Source organism: Gadus morhua, chromosome 14 (assembly GCF_902167405.1).
Source record: "Gadus morhua chromosome 14, gadMor3.0, whole genome shotgun sequence".
NCBI classification, from domain to species: Eukaryota; Metazoa; Chordata; class Actinopteri; order Gadiformes; family Gadidae; genus Gadus; species Gadus morhua.
The window spans coordinates 28,970,967-28,992,492 of record NC_044061.1 but is presented as its reverse complement, the minus strand read 5'-3'; the positions used below and the strand labels follow the sequence as shown (position 1 = coordinate 28,992,492).

The window sequence follows — 21,526 nt, the reverse complement described above, 5'->3', positions numbered from 1 at the left end:
CGGACGTGGGAAGGCGTGGCTGACGGATGGGGGAGTAGTCTTTGCAGAGGCATCCGTCAGCCAATCAAATCGCTTCGCCGGGTTCTTCCACTCTTCCTGCTTGTTGCGATGCAAGATTATCCGCTTTCCAGTATCGTCAGAGCCCGAGTCGCGTCACAGTGCTTAAATTTGCATACGCGATCTGATTGGATGACGGAACCGTCGCTGCCGAAAAGTTGAAAATTTTTCAACTTTCTGACGGTGGCGAACGCTCCAACTGAACGGACGGATCCACAATGCATTGCGCGTCCGTCCCCATTCAAAGTCAATGGGCAACGGTCAACTGACGGAGGTAGTGGGCACGGGGCGTCAGGCTCTGACGACCCTGGAAACCTCCCCCATCCGTCAGCCACGCCTTCTGAGTCCTTTGACTGACGGTGCAGTGGGCAAGTGTGGACTCAAACCCCCAAGCCCTTTGGATTTCGACATTGCACAGCCCTGAAGCCTTATTTGCGCGAGAACGCACAGCAAAGTCTGAGTCCGAACATTGGTATTGGGACCATTTAGCCTTTTGAACTCTAAAAAACGTCCAAACGTAAAATAGGCTGACAATGTTACGTGTCGTCCACTCTGAACTGGTGTATAATGAGCCTACTTGATTTTGAGGCACACAAGCTAAGGTGATAAATCAACATTATGTAAATTGAATGTGAAAAAGAAGACGGTAAAAGTAAGTCGTTTTTACAAAATTTCAATATACAGATAGAACAAACAGTTTTAAGGTAGTTTTTCCATTTATCACAGCCCAACTATAGCTTTTCATTTGTGGCTGACAGTATATTCAAAGAACTGAAGTTACAATCTTCTGGTTTTCAATAATACGGCTCGCAAGCACACGGCCAAAAGACAACCTGCTTCATCGAACAGATCCCAAATTAACTGGGTTGAGGCAAGGGGTAGGGTCAAAATGGTTAGGATTAGCAGGGTAAGGTTGCGAGTTAGGCTGAATGGGATAGATGGGTTAGGGTTATGTTAAAAGGGCAAGGGTTTGATGGGTTAGAGTTGGGTTATAAGGGTTAGGGTTTGGATGGGTTAGGGCTAGCAGGGTTAGGGTTAGTAGGTGCTCTGCTGGAGGCAGTGGCAGCCGCAGCCCGCAGGGCACTGGTCGTGACGGCTGAACCAGTCCATCATGTGGCTGGTGTGGCCGCCGTGGCTGCAGCTCAGGCAGAAGTTGGAGGCTCCGCGCACGGCCACGTGGCAGACGGCGCACTGGAAGGTCAGCCGCCGGCACACCTCGCACTGCGTCCCGCGCGCCTGAGAGCGGCAGTGGCAGCAGAACACCCCGAACTCTGCAGCACGCGGCCAGGATAACAGACATGGAGGTTTGATTATATCTAGATTTTATCCAGTTAAACACCAGATTATATCCAGACTATATCTAGATTATATCATGTACGACAACAGGTTATATCCAGTACAACACTAATCCAGATGATATCCAGTATAACACCAGATTATGTCCGGATTGTATCCAGAACACCACCAGATTATATCAAGCCCAAAACCATATCCAACCCATTACCATATTATATCCATATTATATCCATCCCATCACCAGATTATATCCAGATTCTTCAGAAGCACCTGAATTAGTAAATGTGGCAATATTGTTTGTGTGTATTATTGGTACTATTATCATAATTGTGTAGGTTTGTGTGTATTTTCCTCATTATTGTGTGTTTTTGTATTGTATCATTCAGATGGCACACTAACCGATCCCCTTGTGTGGTTCAGGAGGGCAGGAGGTGAACTTGAGCACGTCGGCTCTCTTCTCCTTCAGCCCCCAGCGGTGCAGGATCTCCCCGTAGCACTTCTTAAAGTCATCAAACTGCAGCACATGGGTGGGGTCCAGGAGCCTGGGGTCACAACGCAGGGTTATGGTCCCCACGGGGCTCTCACCACAGGGTTAGGGACCCCACGGGGCCCCCAGGACACAGCGTTAAGGACCCCGCGGGGCCCTCACCACAGGGTTAATAAGGAAGGGATCACCTCTTGTTCATGTCGTGCTGCTCCCGTTCTCGTTCTCGCGGGTCCGAGTAGGCCTGGTTGCCGTAGCGATAGTCATCAGGTGACGACTCGCCCCAAGGACCCCCATGCTCAGAGTCCCGGCCTGTTGCTAGGGGCCATGAAATACATCCCATTAAATCACCATGGGGATCTAGCAGACCCCATCCAAACATCTAACAACACTCCCAGTGTTGTTAACCCCATGCTCTAAGGTTAGGGGGTACCCCCTGGTCACCCCAACCCCATGCGTTAGGGTTAGGGGGACACTCTGGTCACCCGACCCCATGCTAGGGTTAACTTGAGCCCTTGAATCCCTGAGTCCTACCGGTGTTCCAGGGGGTGACGGGGACGGAGTCGGACGTACTGGAGCAGGAGCCGGAGGTCAGGGAGCTGGATGTGAAGCTGGGCTGGGGAGGGTCAACACAAGCTGTCTGTCACACCAAACCTGACCAATAGGAACCTGAACAATGACAGACTGACCAATAACAGACTGACCAATGAGAACCTGACCAATAACAGACTGACCATTGAGAACCCGACCAATGAGAACCTGACCAATAACAGACTGACCAATGAGAACCTGACCAATGAGAACCTGACCAATAACAACCTGACCAATGACAGACTGACCAATGAGAACCTGAACAATAACAACTTGACCAATAACAGACTGACCAATGAGAACATGAGCAATGAGAACCTGACCAATGACAGACTGACCAATGAGAACCTGACCAATAACAGACTGACCAATAACAACCCGACCAGTAACATACTGACCAATGAGAACATGACCAATGAAAACCTGACCAATAACAACCTGACCAATAACAGACACCAATGAGAACCTGACCAATGAGAACCTGACCAATACAGACTGACCAATGAGAACCTGACCAATGAGAACCTGACCAATGCAGACTGACCAATGATAACCTGACCAATGAGAACTAGGGTTCGACCGATATATCGGTCGGCCGATATTATCGGCCGATATTCGCGTTTTTTTTTACGTGTATCGTATCGGCCGATACGCGGGCTGATTTTCGCTGATATATATATATCTTTTTTTTTTTTTTACTTGTTATTCCTCACCTGTTTTTAATATTTGTTAAATATTGTTCATCTACTTGTTCTTACTTGTTCTACCTCACCTGTTTTTACTATTTGTTAAATATTGTTTTTTATATTGAAGTTCAATAGATGTTCCTTTTTTTAAATTGAGACTTGTAACATTTGTTATCAGTGTAATTTTTATGATTGAGGGAGCAAAAGCAGTATCGGCTCTAAATATCGGCTCTAAATATCGGCTCAAGAAAATCGCTATCGGCGTATAGGCTAAGGCTGATGAAAAAATATCGGTATCGTATCGGCCCTAAAAAATCTGTATCGGTCGATCCCTAATGAGAACCTGACCAATGACAGACTGACCAATGAAAACCTGAGCAGCTAGGAGGCCAGCGGAGGCGGGGCTTACGTAGCGCGAGTGGTGGGGGAGGAGGGCGGAGCGAGGCAGCTGCTGACCGCAGGGGGCGTCCGGAGGTCCCTGGGCTCTGAACACGCTGCACAGCATGGCCAGGGTCTGGACGTCACTCATCTGGCTGTAGTGGTCCAGCCTAGGGAGAGCGAGAGCAAAAGAGAGAGACATGAGGAGTGAGTGCAGGGCCCCCGGGCTGGGGGTGTAAGGTGGACAGGCTTGGGGGGTCCTCTACCACCCCCAAGCCCATCAGTGCCTCTTGTATACAGGGCCCAGAATTTGATGCTACGCTCCTGAGTGAGTGCTATTGTCTACATGGACTGGGCAGTGAGACAGAATGAACCAGGTGCTCTATGTTCTCCAGGTTGACTACAGAGTCTCCAGCAGGTGTCGTCCAAAGGGGTGCCTGGCCCAGGGGGTGTCGATGTCCGGGTCCGGGTCCGGTCCCAGGTCCTGGCTGGTGGCTGCGGACGCCAGGGCCCACACCTGTTGATGCACACGCACACAGGATGTGGAATCAGCTATATAAATATATATATATACTATCTATGATGTATACAGCTATGTAGAGCATGACAAACAATCTACAGTCTAGGGGGTCTATAGTGGTCTACAGTGGTCTAAAGTTGTCTATAGGTTTCAATAGGGGTCTTCAGTGGTCTACAGTGGTCAATAGGGGTGTACAGGCATACAGGCGTCTATAGTGGTCTAACTAAGAGTAGTCTACAGGGGTCTATAGGCGTCTAAAGAACTTTATAGCAGTGTACAGGGGTCAATAAGGGTCTACCGGGGTCTACACTGGTCCACAGTGGTCTAAGGGGACAGGGGAATCACCTTGGCCACGTCCCGTCGGCCCACCACCAGCGCGGCGGCAGCGTTCTTCTGACACGTGTCCTGGATGTCACTCACGTTCAGACTAGAAGGAGGACGGACACGGTGGTGAGCAGGGAGAGATGGACACGGTGGTGACAGACGGACCCAGGGGGCCCAGGGTCAGTGGAGCCGCACGTTAGAATCTAACGCCTGGTTTCACCAAGCAGGTTAACACATGGGTTTGGCTCAAGCTACAAACCAGTCTGCATGACCCCCTATTTAAAGGACTAAAGATACCTCTATCAACTGGATTTAAAACATGTCAACACGCCATGAGCTCTCTCCCCGTGTTATCAGCAGACCTCTCACATGTAGCTCTCTCTCCCAGTGCTCCGGGTGGACCACTCACTGTAGCTCTCTCCCAGTGCTCCCAGCAGACCTCTCACATGTAGCTCTCTCTCCCAGTGCTCCCAGCGGACCACTCACTGTTGCTCTCTCCCAGTGCTCCCAGCGGACCACTCACTGTAGCTCTCTCCCCGTGTTACCAGCAGACCTCTCACATGTAGCTCTCTCTCCCAGTGCTCCCAGCGGACCACTAACTGTAGCTCTCTCTCCCAGTGCTCCCAGCAGACCACTCACATGTAGCTCTCTCCCAGTGCTCTGTGGACCGGCAGCAGGCAGGAGATCTCCTGGATGATGACCTTCCCCGCCAGCTTGATGGGTCGGTTGCTGGAGTCGCTCCCCTCGCGCTTGGTCTTGAACCTCCGGGATTTCTAGCGGACAGGAGTGAAAGAGAGGCGGGGAGACGGTAGCGCCCCCCAGAGGAGGAACCAAGCACCACTTGATTAAAAGTGGTTTCTAACAGATTAACAGGGCTGTGTGCGGCTGGGAGGAAGACCTGGCTGGAGTCAAAGCTGTTATTATTCCTGCCAGTAGATTATGTTGATGTGCTGGTAGATTATAGTGATATGATAGTAGATTATGTTGATGTGCTGGTGGATTAAACTGATATGATACTAGGGCTGGGCAATTAATCGAATTTCGATTTTAGCGTCAAACAATCACTAAATAACATTATCGATTTTTCGATTATTTTTCGAAATGATTTATACAAATTGCAGAACAGCTGAATACATATCTGTACATTATTTTAGATTTGAACATTTTCTTTTGGACCATTTTCTGCATTATTTTAAAGCGAAATTTCAAAATTCTCAGCTACAAAGAATTTTGAGAGAGACATACTGAAAAAATACATCATGTTTTCAAACTCAAAAAATAATCGTTTGAACATCGTGATTTCAATATTGACCAAAATAATCGTGATTAGGATTTTTTTTCCATAATCGAGCAGCCCTATATCATAGTAGATAATGTTGATGTGCTGGTAGAATATACTGATATGATAGTAGATTTTGTTGATGTACTGGTAGATTATGCTGATAGTCGATTATGTTGATGTGCTGTAGATTATACTGATATGATAGTAGATTATATTGACGTGCTAGTAGATTATGTTTGATATGATAGCAGATTATGTTATGTGCTGGTAGATTATACTGATATAATAGTAGATTATGTTGATGCGCTAGTAGATTATATTGATTTGATAGATTATATTGTGCTTGTAGATCATATTTAAATGCTAGTATATTATATTGATGTTGCTACTAGATATGTTGATGTTGTGATAGATTATTGTGATATGATGATAGATTATATGATGTGCTAATAGATTATATTGATGTGTTTGTAGATTATATTGATGCGCTAGATTACGTTGATGGGGCAGTAGGTATATTGTTGTGCTAGAGATTATATTGATGTGCTAGTCGATTTTATTGATGTGCTAGTAGATTATATTGATTCGCCAATAGATTATATTGTGCTAGTAGATTTTATTGTGCTAGTAGATTATATTGACGTGCTAGTAGATTATGTTGATTTGCTAGTAGATTATGTTGATGTGCTACTAGATTATATTGTGTTAGTAGATTATATTAATGTGATAGTAGATTATATTGTGCTAGTAGAATATATTGATGTGCTAGTAGATTATGTTGATGTACTAGTAGATTACATTGATGTGATAGTAGATTACATTGTACTAGTCGATTATATTAATGTGATCGATTATATTGACGTGCTAATAGATTATATTGTGCCAGTACATTATATTGATGTGAAAGTAGATTATATTGGCCTAGTAGATTCTATTGATGTGCTAGTGGATTATATTGATGTACTATAAGATTAAATTGAAAGTGATCGTTAGTTCGTGGAGACCAAACAGCGTGTCAGATGAATCGTGGACAATGTTGCTGTTACTATCGACCGACATGCGAGGCCGCAGGATACATCGGGAGGGGAGGAGGGAGGGCTCAGTACCGGGTAGTCGTGGATAGGGTTAGGGTTGGAGGGGAGGAGGAAGGTATCAGTACCGGGTAGTCATGGATAGTTTGGACAGACCAACGGCGGAGGGCAGACATTGGGGGCTTCTGATTGGGGGAGAACGGGGGTGTAGAAGTGGACCAAGGAACAAAAGGAGACAAAAGATTGGCCCATTTGGGAGGGTGGTGACCAATCAGGGAAGGAAGACACAAAGTATGAGGAGGGTACACATATGGAACATACAAACCACAAAGAAAAACCCTGCAGGTGACCTCATTCACTGAGCTAACAGCTTAATGCAGGCTACACACACATCTCTACACTCTCAGTGTGTTCATGCGTTGTGCGTGTGTACGTGCATGGCATGCGTGTGTGTGTGTGTGTGCGTGTGTGCCTTTGTATGCATGTGAGTGTATGCGCGTGTGTGTGTGTGTGTGTGTGTGTGTGTGTGTGTGTGTGTGTCTCACCCGCTCCTTGTAATAGAAGGAGGAGATGGACACGGTGTCCTTGTCGGAGCGGGTGGGGCTCCCGCTGTACAACCTCAGGGTGCTCTGAGACTCGGTGCGCATCTTCATGGGGGTCAGCACCCCGCTGTGGTACGCAGACAGCGCCGACAGGGACCTGGGGCGCACACAGTGGAGGAGGAACACCTTCTTATGTAAAGTGTCTGATGATTGGCTCTGGGAATGTAAGGTGTCTTATGATTGGCTCTGAGAATGTAAATATTTTATGATTGGCTCTGAGAATGGGAATATCTTATGATTGGCTCTGAGAATGTAAATATCTTATAATTGGCTCTGAGAATGCAGGGATCACCTCACCTCGGCGTGGGTTCGGAGGCCGGGACCGAGCGGTGCATGGTGTTTGGTCGCGTGAAGTAGACCAAGCAGCCAGTGCCGCAGAAGCGCGCTCCAGAGGTGCGGGGGAAGGGGATGTTGGCGTCCTGGTGACAGACAAACAGGAGGAGGCGGAGCTATCACCTCTAAAGTCTAGCCTCTATCTAACGCCATCATCTAACCCTCGAGACCCTATGGTCAGTGACCCTAACCCAGGAACATTTATACCAGTGTAAGGGTCAGTGACCCTAACCCAGTAACATGTATACCAGTGTAGGGGTCAGTGACCCTAACCCAGTAACATGTATACCAGTGTAGGGGTCAGTGACCCTAACCCAGTAACATGTATACCAGTGTAGGGGTCAGTGACCCTAACCCAGTAACATGTATACCAGTGTAGGGGTCAGTGACCCTAACCCAGTAACATGTATACCAGTGTAGGGGTCAGTGACCCTAACGCAGTAACATGTATACCAGTGTAGGGGTCAGTGACCCTAACCCAGTAACATGTATACCAGTGTAGGGGTCAGTCACCCTGACCCTCACCTGGTAGGATCCGTAGGTGTTGGTGACCCTGGGAAAGGCGGGCAGGGCGGGGGTCACCGGGTTCGACAGGACGTAGGGGCTGGCGGGCGGACCGTCCTCCTGGGTCTAGGAACACCGTAAACACCCTCATGTCATACCGTATACAACCTCAGGTCATACCGTAAACACCCTCATGTCATACCGTAAACACCCTCACGTCATACCGTAAACACCCTCATGTAATACCGTAAACAACCTCATGTCATACCGTAAACAACCTCATGTCATACTGTAAACAACCTCACGTCATTCATATCACACACCTGTAATATACTGCATATAGTTAGCTATTGACGTATGTATATGTGTGTATATGTGTATTTTATTCCATTCTGTTGTTGGTTAGATACATATAGATTTCATTTTAATATGCATATCTTTCCTTAAAATGTCAGTTTATTCTGTATTTTGTTCTCTGTTGCTAGTTGTCTTCATTCGACTTGATTGACTTATGTTTCTGACTTCAGCTAAGCAACTGTTAAAAATCATTTTCTCTGGGATCAATAATGTTCAATTAAAGTATTATTACTTTTATCTTAAAAACATTATGATATTTAGTCCATGATATTTAGTATTTGGAACAATAAAGTTATGATATTACATTTTTTTTACCCCACCCCTACTACATACATAATATATAGTGTGTACATAAACGTGTTTGTTTGATGTGAGGCTGGAAACAACATGTGTGTGTTTGCTGTGAGGCTGGAGGAGACAACATGTATGTGTTTGCTGTGAGGCTGGAGGAGACAACATGTGTGTGTTTGCTGTGAGGCTGGAGGAGACAACATGTGTGTGTTTGCTGTGAGGCTGGAGGAGACAACATGTGTGTGTTTGCTGTGAGGCTGGAGGAGACAACATGTGTGTTTTTGCTGTGAGGCTGGAGGAGACAACATGTGTGTGTTTGCTGTGAGGCTGGAGGAGACAACATGTGTGTGTTTGCTGTGAGGCTGGAGGAGGCTTGCAGCAGGAGGGGGTCCTCACCATGTCCGACTCTAGGCAGGACATCAGCTGTCGCACACACGGCTCCAGACAGTTCTGGTTCCTCTTTACCTTCTGCAGTGACGTGTCCGTTAGAATCTACAACACAGGATTCAAACTATCAGCACACTCCTCAGTGTCCATCTCATCCTCACTCCCCATCATCATCATCATCATCGTCATCACCAACTCCACAACCTTCATCATCATCATCACGACCACCACCACGATCATCACCACAAGAAGGTTTCCTGTCTGAGGGGTACTGCTATACCTCCGGTTGAGGAAGGAGGGGCTGTACCTTCTGGATCTTGGTCCTCATGGCAGAGGGGATGCTGGTGGGGGAGACGAACTGGAAGGTAGGCACGGCGTTGTTGGGGTAATGGGCGGGAAACTTCACCACCAGCCGCACCTGGTGGCTGCCCAGGTGGGCGGAGACCACGCAGCTCCGGTTTAGAGCATCCATCTGGACGCACAGGAGAACCGCCACCATCATATATATAACCCTAACTGTCATATCGATTACCAGCCTCATCGGGTTCAGATATTCCTATTTTCCTATTTAGATCATATGCATAAACACGATGAGAAGGAGGCTGTCTTGATGGGTGTGGATTCACCCCATCCCCCTCCTACCTCCACGTTGACGTTCCTGATCTGCAGGTTGACCAAGGAGAACTCCTGCTGCAGGGTCTGGGGCGCCCCGCTGGAGCCCAGGGCCGCCTGCTCCGGGTCTGGGAGAGAGATTACAGGATTACGCACATTGTTTATTACTGGTTATTTATTCAACAGGGAATTGAGATTGGCCTACATGTTACTAGTACCTTCCTAGCGGACTACATTACCCAGCAGGCCCATTAGCTGACCTACAGCCTCCATACAAGGCTCCTCCATGCTGATCTCACCGTGCAGGTCTTCAGCCAAGGGGGCTGTGCTCTGCTGGGGCTCCAGGTCCTGGGAGGACTGGGTCCTCTCCGGCTCCATGCTGAGGGCCACGCCCTCCAGCAGCTCCTCCACCGTGTCGTTGGCACACAGCTGCAACCGCGGCAGCCGTCCCAACAACCAGACAATCAATTGGTGCTGCGTTATTCCCATCTGTCTGTATTTGCAGCAGCTACCATTAGAACATAAGCGAGCACCAGAGCAGGGTGGGGTGTTGGGAAGCACCGACCTAAAGCCCTGACCCTAGCCCTAACCCTAATCTAAAGCACTGACCCTAAAGCCCGGACCCTAACCCTAACCCTAATCTGAAGCACTGACCCTAAAGCCCGGACCCTAACCCTAACCCTAATCTGAAGCACTGACCCTAAAGCCCTGACCCTAACCCTAACCCTAATCTGAAGCACTGATCCTAAAGCCCTGACCTTAACCCTAACCCTAATCTGAAGCACTGACCCTAAAGCCCTGACCCTAACCCTAACCCTAATCTGAAGCACTGACCCTAAAGCCCGGACCTTAACCCTAACCCTAATCTGAAGCACTGACCCTAAAGCCTGGACCCCAACCCTAATCCTAATCTGAAGCACTGACCCTAAAGCCCTGACCCTAACCCTAATCTGAAGCACTGACCCTAAAGCCCTGACCCTAACCCTAACCCTAATCTGAAGCACTGACCCTAAAGCCTGGACCCTAACCCTAATCCTAATCTGAAGCACTGACCTAAAGCCCTAAACCCAACATTGGCCTAAAGCCCTCACTCTAACCCTAACTCTTACCTGAAGTACTGGCCTAAATCCCTCACCATAACCCTATCACTGACCTAAAGCCCTGACCCTAACCCTAACCCTATCACTGACCTAAAGCCCTGACCCTAACCCTATCACTGACCTAAAGCCCTCACCCTAACCCTATCACTGACCTTAAACCCTGAACATAACCCTAACCAGAAGCACTGACCTAAAGCCCTCACTAACCTGAAGCACTGACCTTCTGCAGCTGTGGATCCACGCGCCATATCCTCAGGGTCTGGTCTCTGGACCAGGTGACCAGCTGGCAGTCCTTGGAGCCTGCGGGCAGCAGAGAGATATTGAAGCTTTACACAGTGTTTCACAGCGTCAGATATAGCTGGTTATTAACAGGGAGACGGGCGTCGGACCTTCTTTCTGCGGGCGCCACTGGAACTCCAGGACCACGTCGTCATGGCCCACAAAGGCGTGGACGGGGCTGTTGAGGTCCAGCGTGCTCCACAGCAGCAGGCTGTTCTCCCGGCGCAGCTGGGGAACCATGACCGTCACCAGGCCGTGGGAGAAGGGCTGGCATGGAGGGTTAGGCAGCGAGAGGGGAATGGTATTCAGTTAGAAAGAGAGAGCATACATCCCGTCATGTTGAACCACTTTGACCAGTTCATAGTCATAGTAATAGTATATTACTATATTTAATACTATTATTACAATATAATATTAACTCACTGTGTATCGTGCCTTCCACACCGGCACCTGGCACGATAAGATGTTGAGGCACTTTCTCGGCTGTCTGTAATCCCAGAACTTGGGACATGGGACAGGTATAGACACAGTGATTGTTGTTGTTTGTGGTCTAAGTGCACGGTAGGGTTAGATTCAGGGTCGGAGAAGGTGCGTTCCTCTCACCCTGACAGAGTTGTCCTGACTAGACGTGGCCAGGATGTACTCGTTGTCCGGGTGCCAGTCCAGCCCGTGGATCTTGGACAGATGGGCGGCTACATACTCCACCGCTGTGTTGGGTTTCTACTAGAACAAGTCCTAATAAATAGACTGCTTGTTCTTTGTGTCTCAAAACATCTGTGTTTAGAAATCCAGATTGTCCCTCACCCTTCTGTCCCATATGCGGACATCTCCGTCATGACTGGAGGCCAGGACGTTCTGGTTCTTTCTGTTCCATTTGACTTGAGAAGCTCCGGCTGTAAATAATTCTTATGAAGGTCTGTTAAAATAACCACTTTCTCCATGCTTTTATTTTGATACTGTATTTTGCCGTCATGGGTCTTTTATTTTGACGCAGGAAGTTTGAATCTACAGTAGGTAACTTGACTTGAAGGAGATCGCGCGAAAAGGTTATTACGTGTAATTACGGAAGGAATTCAGGCTACAAACGGTTGCTCTGCATAACAATTTGTAGTAATTAATAAGTGCCTAGCTGGAATGGGAACAAGGTATTGTGTGTTTAATTTGTTTAAGACTTTATATTACTTAAAATGTGTTTAAATGTGTTGTTGCTGTACAGCCGCGCTAATGTTATCTTCATGGCGATAGTTGTATATGTGTAAGAGCTAATTAATGTTATTTATCTGTCCTGTAGCTCTTACGGTGTTTATGAAGAAAGATGTGAAGAAAGGAATATTTATGCTCAAAACAAGGCTGACGGCTGAACGTAAATAAAGGCTTCTGAAACATCTGTAAGCTTCACCATTGTCCGGCTGGGGTTCGCTACAGTAAGAGCTTGACCCACATCGATTCGACGACTTTTTTGCCGCCATGACGGGTCACGACGGAGGGTCTTCACTGCATGCCTGCTGCTGTTGCTGCTACATCGCCCCATGCTGTTCACATGGAGTCATCGAGCAGCACATGTTCCTGCATGTCAACGCATGATCCACTACGGCAATCCGGGCAGCGGTCTCGTGGATTCGGTGCATTGGTCAAGTACAGTCGCATTCATTGACGCAGAACTGAGCATTACCCAATATCATATGGTCTACGGTACTTCCAATGAGGTGAGCTACACATTAACAGCTTCTTGAACTGAACCAGAGAACATTTAATGCTCACCTGCTCATCTGCAACGAAGGAACTGTTGATACGTTTATACAGACGGACACATTCATGTGGACTCTTTATAATTAAGGACATTTAAAAAAAAAAAAAAAAAAAAGGGGGAAATTGAACTGCATTTCATGCTATCTGAAAATTTTGCTTATAATGTTATTTACCTGAACATTTACAGTTATTTGAGTGTCTGCACATTGATGTAACTGCTAGTTATTTTTGTACTGGGGGTTCTGATATTCTATGTTTAAACTGCTTAAGAGTTCGATCTTATCTGCTTCAGGGTTTTCATCTGGCTTAATAATTCTGAGTTAGGAGTTGATAATGTCAAAGTCAGGTTATGATAGTGACACAGAGGAGCAAATGGCTGGTTCTCAGCATGAAGTTCAGGATTTGCAGAGGGAGCTCCACTCAGTGGCAGACTCATCATGCCTGAAGGAAACGACTGAAGTGGTGGAAGAAGGTCAGAGTCATCTCCAAGGTAAACTGGATGACCCACCTGGAGGTCCCAGACGTTCCGAACGTGCACGGAACCCTACCGAGAAGATGCGTGCACTACAAGCGGAGGAGGCCAAGAAAATGGAGAAAGGGCTGCTCTCCATGTACGAGCAATGGAAACTCAAAATACGAAAAGCAAGAGATCAACTGAAGTCCTACATGCCAGATGATGAGCTCTGGCCTCTCGTGGAAGAACTTAGGAAAAGTAAGGAAGACATAATGAACATATATTCTGAAATGCGAGATCTTGCCACACCTTCCACTGATATCAGACGACGAGTCGATACTTGTGAATCAGTCACCACAGAAATCATTATCATTGCCCACAACAGAGCAATAGATGATGAAGTTGAGTTTAACGAGAAGCAGGAAAGACATCGCCTTCATGAACTCCTCCACCGTGACTATGCAAAGTCTGTCTATGGATCCGCCGCGTCCTTGACAAGTCATAGCAAGTCTGACCATCACTCCATGACTTCCTCTATGGCGGCCAAGCGTGCGGATGCAGCAGCAGAACTAGCAGTGAAGGAAACCAATTATGAGATGATGATAGCCGAAGAGAGACAAAGGGAAGTGATTCGAGAGTTAGAGGAACAACAGAGGATAGCTCTAGAGGCACAAAGGTATGAGTTGGAGCGACTGCAGGCAGAGAAGGAAGTGCGAGCAGCTAAGGCCAAGCTGAATGTGTACAATAAGGAGACAGAACATAAAGCTGCTGACTGCATCAACATTGAAAAGGATAAGGAAGCAACGAACGTGCCTGTAACTGCCGTCTCGCCATCCCATGTTGCAACACCCTCTCATAAAGACATTTCCTCACTGGCTCAGGTCTTTCAAGACAGCATAGCCTTGAATAGGCTCCCTGTTCCAGAGCCATTCGTCTTCAATGGTGATCCAATACGATTCACTGAATGGAAAGCATCGTTTTCTTCGCTCATTGACCAAAGAGCTATCACTCCAGCTGAAAAACTCTATTATTTGAAGAAGTATGTTGCCGGCCCAGCACGCCAGGTGCTAGATGGCACCTTTTTCCGAAACGATGATGAAGCCTACCAGGATGCCTGGAACAAGCTCACTCGTCGCTTCGGCCAGCCCTTTGCCATTCAGAGAGCATTCAGAGAGAAGCTTACCAATTGGCCTAGGATACAACCTAAAGATGCCGAGGGACTCAGAAACTTCTCTGATTTTCTAAATGCCTGTCAAGATGCCATGCCTCATGTCAAGGGTCTCGACATATTAAACGACTGCGAGGAAAACCAGAAGCTTGTCTATAAACTACCAGACTGGGCAGCTTCACGCTGGAACCGACAAGCCACACGAAGCCTGAACGATAGGCAAGAATTCCCAAGTTTCAAGGACTTTGCAATATTTGTGTCAACTGAAGCTGAGATTGCCTGCAATCCAATTACGTCGCTTTATGCTCTTCGCTCATCAGACTCTAACGCTGAAAAGAGAAATCTCAGAGACACAAAGACAAACCAGGCCAGTGTTTACACCACTCAAGCAGCTACGGACATCTTCAACAAAGGGTCAGAACAGAGAAAAACATGTATTCTCTGTCAAGATAATAGACACCAGCTTCATGCGTGTCCCAAGTTTACAGAAATGTTGTTGGTAGAGCGACGGAACTATGTAAAGGAGAAGAAACTCTGCTACGGATGCCTAAATTCGGCCCACAGCGCAAAAAGCTGTCGTCATCGCCACTGTTGCGACAACTGTAAAGGAAAACATCCGACGGCCCTCCACGATTACAACTATGGGAAGGAGAAGTCTTCATCAGAAGCAGCGACAAATCAAAGAGCTGCTGCAACGTCGCTCAGTGTTGCAGGCGAAGGCTCATCCTACACATCGATGGTGATGCCAGTGTGGGTGTCATCCAAAAACAACCCAACTGCTGAGAGACTTGTCTACGCTCTACTTGACACTCAAAGCGATACAACATTCATCGACCAAGAAGTGAGTGACAGTCTAAATGCTGACAAGTATCCAGTGAAGTTGAAGCTGACGACCATGAGTGGAATGAACACGGTTCTCTCAAGTGAGAGTGTTTTCGGCCTCTGTGTAAGGGGATACAGCTCTGCAATTCAGTTTGATCTCCCAGTTGCCTACTCAAAGGACTGCATACCTGTAAACCGTGCTCATATTCCCACTTGTGAGACGGCTAAGCAATGGAGTCACCTCAGAGAAATAGCAGAAGAAATCCAACCTCTGAAGGACTGTGAAATAGGGCTCCTGATAGGCTATAACTGCTCTAGAGCCATGGCACCAAGGCAGGTTATTCTAGGAGGAGATGAGGAACCTTATGCTGTACGGACAGACTTAGGATGGAGTATTGTGGGGCGCTCATCGCAAAGCTATGATCCGCCGAGCTCAAGTCGCCTGTGCCACAAAATCTCCATTAAAGTACTGCCTCCGGTAACTCCGGCCGACGCTATTCGCATTCTGGAATCTGACTTCAAGGATGATAGTGAAGACAGCAAAACAGTGTCACAAGATGACATCACCTTCCTCAACAAGCTAAATGAGGGCATACAGAAAAACAAACATGGCCATTACCAAATGCCTCTACCCTTCAAAAAAAGACCCAGTATGCCTGACAACAAAACTCAGTCATGATACGCCTCAACCACCTCAAAAGAAAACTGCAGCGGGATGAAAAGTATAAGGAGCAGTATGTCAAGTTCATGGAGGAGATCATCGAAAGGGGAGATGCAGAGCAGATCGAAGACGGTGGGAGTGAAGTTGAGAGATGGTACATTCCCCATCATGGTGTTCGGCACGCAAAGAAGCCAGATAAGCTTCGTGTAGTGTTCGATTGCTCTGCCAGACACAAAGGAACCAGCTTGAACGACCATCTCCTCTCAGGGCCTGACTTGCTGAACAACTTGAGCGGTGTTCTTATCCGCTTCCGACGTTACCCTGTTGCTTTGATGTGTGACATTGAAAAAATGTTCCATCAATTCCATGTGGATGAGGCTGATCGCAACTACCTGCGCTTTCTTTGGTGGAAGCAAGGAGACTTGAACTCACCGCCCAGTGAGTTCCGTATGAAGGTGCATCTGTTCGGTGCAGCCTCCTCCCCTGGATGTGCAAACTTCGGGATGAAGCATCTAGCTAAGGAGAATGGCGACCTCTACCCTAAAGGCTCACAGTTTATCATGAGGGATTTCTATGTTGATGATGGCCTCACCAGTGCTGGCAGCACCGAAGAAGCTGTTCAGCTTGCCAGAGAAGCTCGTGAACTCTGTGCCATGGGTGGACTCCGATTACACAAATTTGTGTCAAATGAGAGAAATGTCCTAGAAAGTATACCGCCCTCTGAAAGAGCAATCAATGTGACGAATATGGACCTCACGTTCGATGAACTGCCGCTTGAGAGAGCCCTGGGGATTCAATGGGATGTGGAGTCCGACCATTTTCGTCTCAGTGTCAGCCTCAAGGATCAGCCGGCAACACGTCGCGGCATTCTTTCTACAGTTGCCTCCTTGTATGATCCTCTCGGGTTCGTGGCGCCAGTTCTGCTCAAAGCGAAGATCATTCTTCAGGAGATGTGTAGGCGAGGCACAGGCTGGGACGATCCTCTCCCTGACGAGCTCCGTCCAAAATGGGAAAAATGGAGAGATGATCTAGCTCAGTTGGATAATGTCACTATACCCCGCACTTACTCACCAGCTGGATTTGGGAAGGTTTTGAAGACACAGCTGCATCATTTCTCAGATGCTAGCTTGAAGGGTTATGGTCAGTGTTCATACTTGAGACTACAAAATGAGGAGGGAGACGTTCACTGTGCCTTAGTTGTAGGAAAATCACGCGTCTCGCCATCAAAAGTTACAACTGTTCCAAGATTGGAACTGACGGCTGCAGTTGTCTCTGTGAAGATGAGCAACATGCTCAAGGAGGAATTTGGATCAGCTGACACTGAGGAGGTCTTCTGGACCGATTCTAAGGTGGTCTTGGGATACATAAAAAACGAAGCACGACGATTCCACACCTTTGTGGCTAACCGTGTTCAGAAGATTCACCTCAGCTCAGACCCTCAACAATGGAGATATGTTCCAACCAATGAGAATCCTGCTGACCATGCTTCCAGGAGCTTGACTCCCAGCGAGCTTTTGTCATCCACCTGGTTCACTGGACCCAAGTTCTTGTGGCACAAGGAAATGAAGCCGCCGGCAGATGAAATTCCAGAGTTAATAATTGGAGACCCAGAGGTCAGAAGTGCTTTGGTACTTAACACAAGAACTACAGAGCAAGCGAGCCTTGTTGATCGTTTATCTAAGTTCTCATCTTGGTCACTGGCTATTCGAGCTGTTGCACGCCTTTTAAGGCGCATCAGAAAGAACAGATCAAACAACCTCACCACTGTAACAGAACGAGAAGATGCAGAACATTGCATAATCAAAGACCTGCAGAAAAACGTGTACCAAGAAGAGTTGAAACTGCTGAGCAAAGGGGTCCCCCTACCCTCTCACAATTCACTACACTCTCTTGATGCCTTCCTCGATAAAGATGGTGTCTTCAGGGTGGGAGGAAGGCTGTGCAACTCTTCTCTTCCCAACTCCATCAAGCACCCTGCAATCATTCCCAAAGATCATCACATTACAAAAATGATCATTGCTCATCACCATGAAAGAATCGAACATCAAGGTAAAGGCCTCACCCTCAATGAGATCAGGTCCCACGGCTACTGGATTCCAGGAATCAACAGGGCAGTAGCATCGCACATTCGTCAATGCGTCACCTGTAGACGGCACCGGAAACCAACGGAAGAGCAAAGGATGGCTGATCTACCCCCCGAACGCGTGGAACCATCACCCCCCTTCACCTTCTGTGGAATGGACTGCTTTGGTCCATTCCTCACGAAGCAAGGAAGAAAGGAGAACAAGAGGTATGGTCTACTTTTCACTTGCTTTAGCTCCCGTGCCATTCATATTGAGATGCTTGATGGCATGTCCACAGACGCCCTCATCAATGGCCTCCGATGCTTCATTGCGGGCTTTTCTCTATGAAGCTATGGCAATCGTCAACAGTCGACCACTGACTGTTGACAACCTCAGTGATCCTCATAGTCTTGAGCCACTCACACCTAATCATCTTCTGACTATGAAAACTGTTAGGGCCTTACCACCTCCAGGCGAGTTCGTCAGAGAGGACATGTATGGCAAGAAAAGGTGGCGACATGTTCAATACCTGGCAGAACAGTTTTGGAGTCGATGGCGAAAGGAATACCTGGCCAACATCTCTCTCAGACAACGTTGGCATGCACCGAAGAGAAATCTTCAAGTTGGAGATATCGTAATGATGAAAGGAGAGGATGCACACAGGAACGAGTGGAGATTAGGTAGAGTTTTAGAAACTACTATTGACAAAGACGGACTAGTAAGGAGAGTTAAGATCTGCCTCGGTGACAGGAATCTTGGCAAGAAAGGAGAGCGTCTCCATAAGATGTCTGAAGTCGAGCGCCCTGTCCAAAGGCTAGTCCTGCTATTGGAGACTAATTAAACTTGTTCTCTCTTTACATAATTTGTTTTTTTTTGCACTTTCATGAGGAAGGTCATTTTTTTTGTTAGAAAATCATTCGTGTTTAATGTTAACTGTATACTGTTCCATTAGGGACTCATGATTGGTGGGAGTGTAAATAATTCTTATGAAGGTCTGTTAAAATAACCACTTTCTCCATGCTTTTATTTTGATACTGTATTTTGCCGTCATGGGTCTTTTATTTTGACGCAGGAAGTTTGAATCTACAGTAGGTAACTTGACTTGAAGGAGATCGCGCGAAAAGGTTATTACGTGTAATTACGGAAGGAATTCAGGCTACAAACGGTTGCTCTGCATAACAATTTGTAGTAATTAATAAGTGCCTAGCTGGAATGGGAACAAGGTATTGTGTGTTTAATTTGTTTAAGACTTTATATTACTTAAAATGTGTTTAAATGTGTTGTTGCTGTACAGCCGCGCTAATGTTATCTTCATGGCGATAGTTGTATATGTGTAAGAGCTAATTAATGTTATTTATCTGTCCTGTAGCTCTTACGGTGTTTATGAAGAAAGATGTGAAGAAAGGAATATTTATGCTCAAAACAAGGCTGACGGCTGAACGTAAATAAAGGCTTCTGAAACATCTGTAAGCTTCACCATTGTCCGGCTGGGGTTCGCTACACCGGCTATAAGACAAGAGAAGAGATGCTCAAGGATGCTCGAGGATAGCCACGACAGCACCCTCTCCTGTTGAAACTTAGTTATTGCACCTTTGGCGGAGGTTATGCCAGGTGACTATTTAAGATAGATGCTCTTCATGCGGTTTGACATTAATGTTGATCATCTTAAGCCCCTCCTCCTTCTTAACTCACCGACTGCAGAGAGTGCCACCAAGGGCTTCCGGGGGTCTCTGTCAAATCAAACATTGGATGGATTAAATTAAAAAAGGATTGCCGGAGTCTTACGTAAACAAGGTGCTAATGTAACCTCATTAGATCATCCTACCTAGTGTCCCAGATGTTGATATAGGAGTCATAACAAGGTGCTAATGTAACCACATTGATCATCCTACCTAGTGTCCCAGATGTTGATATAGGAGTCATCATAACAAGGTGCTAATGTAACCACATTGATCATCCTACCTAGTGTCCCAGATGTTGATATAGGAGTCATAACAAGGTGCTAATGTAACCACATTGATCATCCTACCTAGTGTCCCAGATGTTGATATAGGAGTCATCATAACAAGGTGCTAATGTAACCACATTGATCATCCTACCTAGTGTCCCAGATGTTGATATAGGAGTCCTAACAAGGTGCTCATGTAACCACATTGATCATCCTACCTAGTGTCCCAGATGTAGATATAGGTGTCCACAGAGCTGCTCACGAGGTACTCAGCTTCAAACCAGGACCAGTCAAGGTCACTTAATTAAAACAAATTAATGAATTTGTTGTTGCAGATATATTTGCGGATAATTACATTCATTATTTGTAACTTTTAATAAGTCTGGTTGAGTGATTTTTGATTGTGTTACCTGATGACTCGCGTGTGTCCCTGCAGAGATGCGTGGACCTCCCCAAAGCCATCTTTCCACGTATAAAGGTCTACCCGCTGGTTACTCTGCAGCCCGAGACACCACCCCGGTGACAGGAATATATTACGCATCAATTTTAAACACAAACTGTCTCAGGAGCAGTTATCTGCAGGGGGCATGGTTCAGTGTAGACCATGAACATAATTATGCATTACATGTTTTGGTATAAGAGTACAAGACTTACAGAGGCAGCAAAAACCCGGGACTGAGCCCTGTGGGGATTCCACTGCACCGTGCCCACGTCCCACTTGCTCTGACGGCTGATCTTACGCGGCGCTTCAGACGGGTTCTCCAGATTCACCACATACAGGAAACGCCGACTGGGACAAACCAAAAATAAAAAGAAGAACTTTACATTAACAGAACAGAGTAGGCCTACGTTTATGAAAATAGGGTATATATATGTTATCTGACACTATGTTATCTAATCTATTATTAGTACCTGGATAAGTAAAATCATAGATGCATATATATATACATGGAAACAACACTATTTAGTTATACACTGTTGAGTATCTGCATTTTTAACCTAATCGAAGATTGGCTTTCATCAAAGAATACCAATTACAACCAATTATATTTGGACCCATTACTGTTTATCTAAAATAGGTGTATTTTGTCACGGGCCTATGTCCATGGATATATTTCTTAGTGTTATGCGTTAAAAACATCACCATGTTCCCCCTGACCCTTACCCCGATAGCACGGCGTGGAGCCCCAGACAGTCCACTGACATCGCGGTGGCCTGCAAAATGTCCAAATCAAATAAAACTGGCAAGGTGTATATGACCAACAAACTTTAAATCTAATCTACACATGTAGTCTTTTAGTTGTATCCAATCATCTTCACATTGAGTTAAAGGTATACATTTAATGTGAACTGCTAATGACAGCCCGCAGCACTAAGGGACATCACATAGTGTCAGTCATCAAATAAATTGAGCTTCAGTATCACATTATATCTTTATATTATACCTGGGCATCCCTAAACTCAACCACCACATTCTCGCTGCTCCAGCGGGCTGCCATCTTCCTCACAACATCAACAAGAAGTGACGTGCGCCAGAACACGTGACC

General features: G+C 46.6%; 1 protein-coding gene and 1 long non-coding RNA gene across 4 annotated transcripts; one reads left to right on the top strand and one right to left on the bottom strand.

The window, feature by feature from the left end:
* Nucleotides 1–704: 704 nt before the first annotated feature.
* On the bottom strand, nucleotides 705–21,520 carry wdr59 (WD repeat domain 59). Of its 3 annotated transcripts, XM_030376319.1 has the most exons (27): nucleotides 21,425–21,520; nucleotides 21,145–21,194; nucleotides 20,634–20,769; nucleotides 20,390–20,475; nucleotides 20,198–20,278; nucleotides 19,724–19,761; nucleotides 11,919–12,007; nucleotides 11,718–11,834; nucleotides 11,538–11,615; nucleotides 11,225–11,381; nucleotides 11,056–11,135; nucleotides 10,035–10,164; nucleotides 9,766–9,863; nucleotides 9,431–9,595; nucleotides 9,133–9,228; nucleotides 8,110–8,214; nucleotides 7,549–7,670; nucleotides 7,195–7,348; nucleotides 6,778–6,834; nucleotides 4,976–5,109; nucleotides 4,358–4,439; nucleotides 3,897–4,009; nucleotides 3,524–3,662; nucleotides 2,372–2,453; nucleotides 2,029–2,155; nucleotides 1,753–1,895; nucleotides 705–1,328 (listed from the first exon to the last, which is right to left on the bottom strand). In XM_030376319.1, the coding sequence occupies exons 1-27, from the start codon at nucleotides 21,476–21,478 to the stop codon at nucleotides 1,093–1,095; spliced, it is 2,949 nt and encodes a 982-aa protein (XP_030232179.1). In that variant the 5' UTR covers nucleotides 21,479–21,520; the 3' UTR covers nucleotides 705–1,092. The 3 variants fall into 3 exon arrangements, with proteins under 3 accessions (XP_030232179.1, XP_030232180.1, XP_030232181.1); XM_030376320.1 differs by lacking the exon at nucleotides 6,778–6,834; XM_030376321.1 differs by lacking the exons at nucleotides 705–1,328; nucleotides 1,753–1,895; nucleotides 2,029–2,155; ... (2 more) ...; nucleotides 3,897–4,009; nucleotides 4,358–4,439 and having other exon boundaries at nucleotides 4,979–6,581.
* Nucleotides 12,015–19,496, top strand: LOC115558316 (uncharacterized). The gene is made up of 2 exons (XR_003979313.1): nucleotides 12,015–12,820; nucleotides 19,401–19,496. It is a non-coding gene; the product is annotated as an uncharacterized LOC115558316 (long non-coding RNA).
* Nucleotides 21,521–21,526: the final 6 nt, after the last annotated feature.

Excerpts from the sequence above, each read along its gene's own strand:
- wdr59 (XM_030376319.1), bottom strand. The coding sequence starts at position 21,478 with ATGGCAGCCCGCTGGAGCAGCGAGAATGTGGTGGTTGAGTTTAGGGAT. Across the intron at positions 20,770-21,144 it reads CTCCACGCCGTGCTATCGGG|TCGGCGTTTCCTGTATGTGG; the intron begins GTAAGGGTCAGG and ends GGTTTGTCCCAG. Across the intron at positions 20,476-20,633 it reads CCCGGGTTTTTGCTGCCTCT|AGTAACCAGCGGGTAGACCT; the intron begins GTAAGTCTTGTA and ends CTCGGGCTGCAG.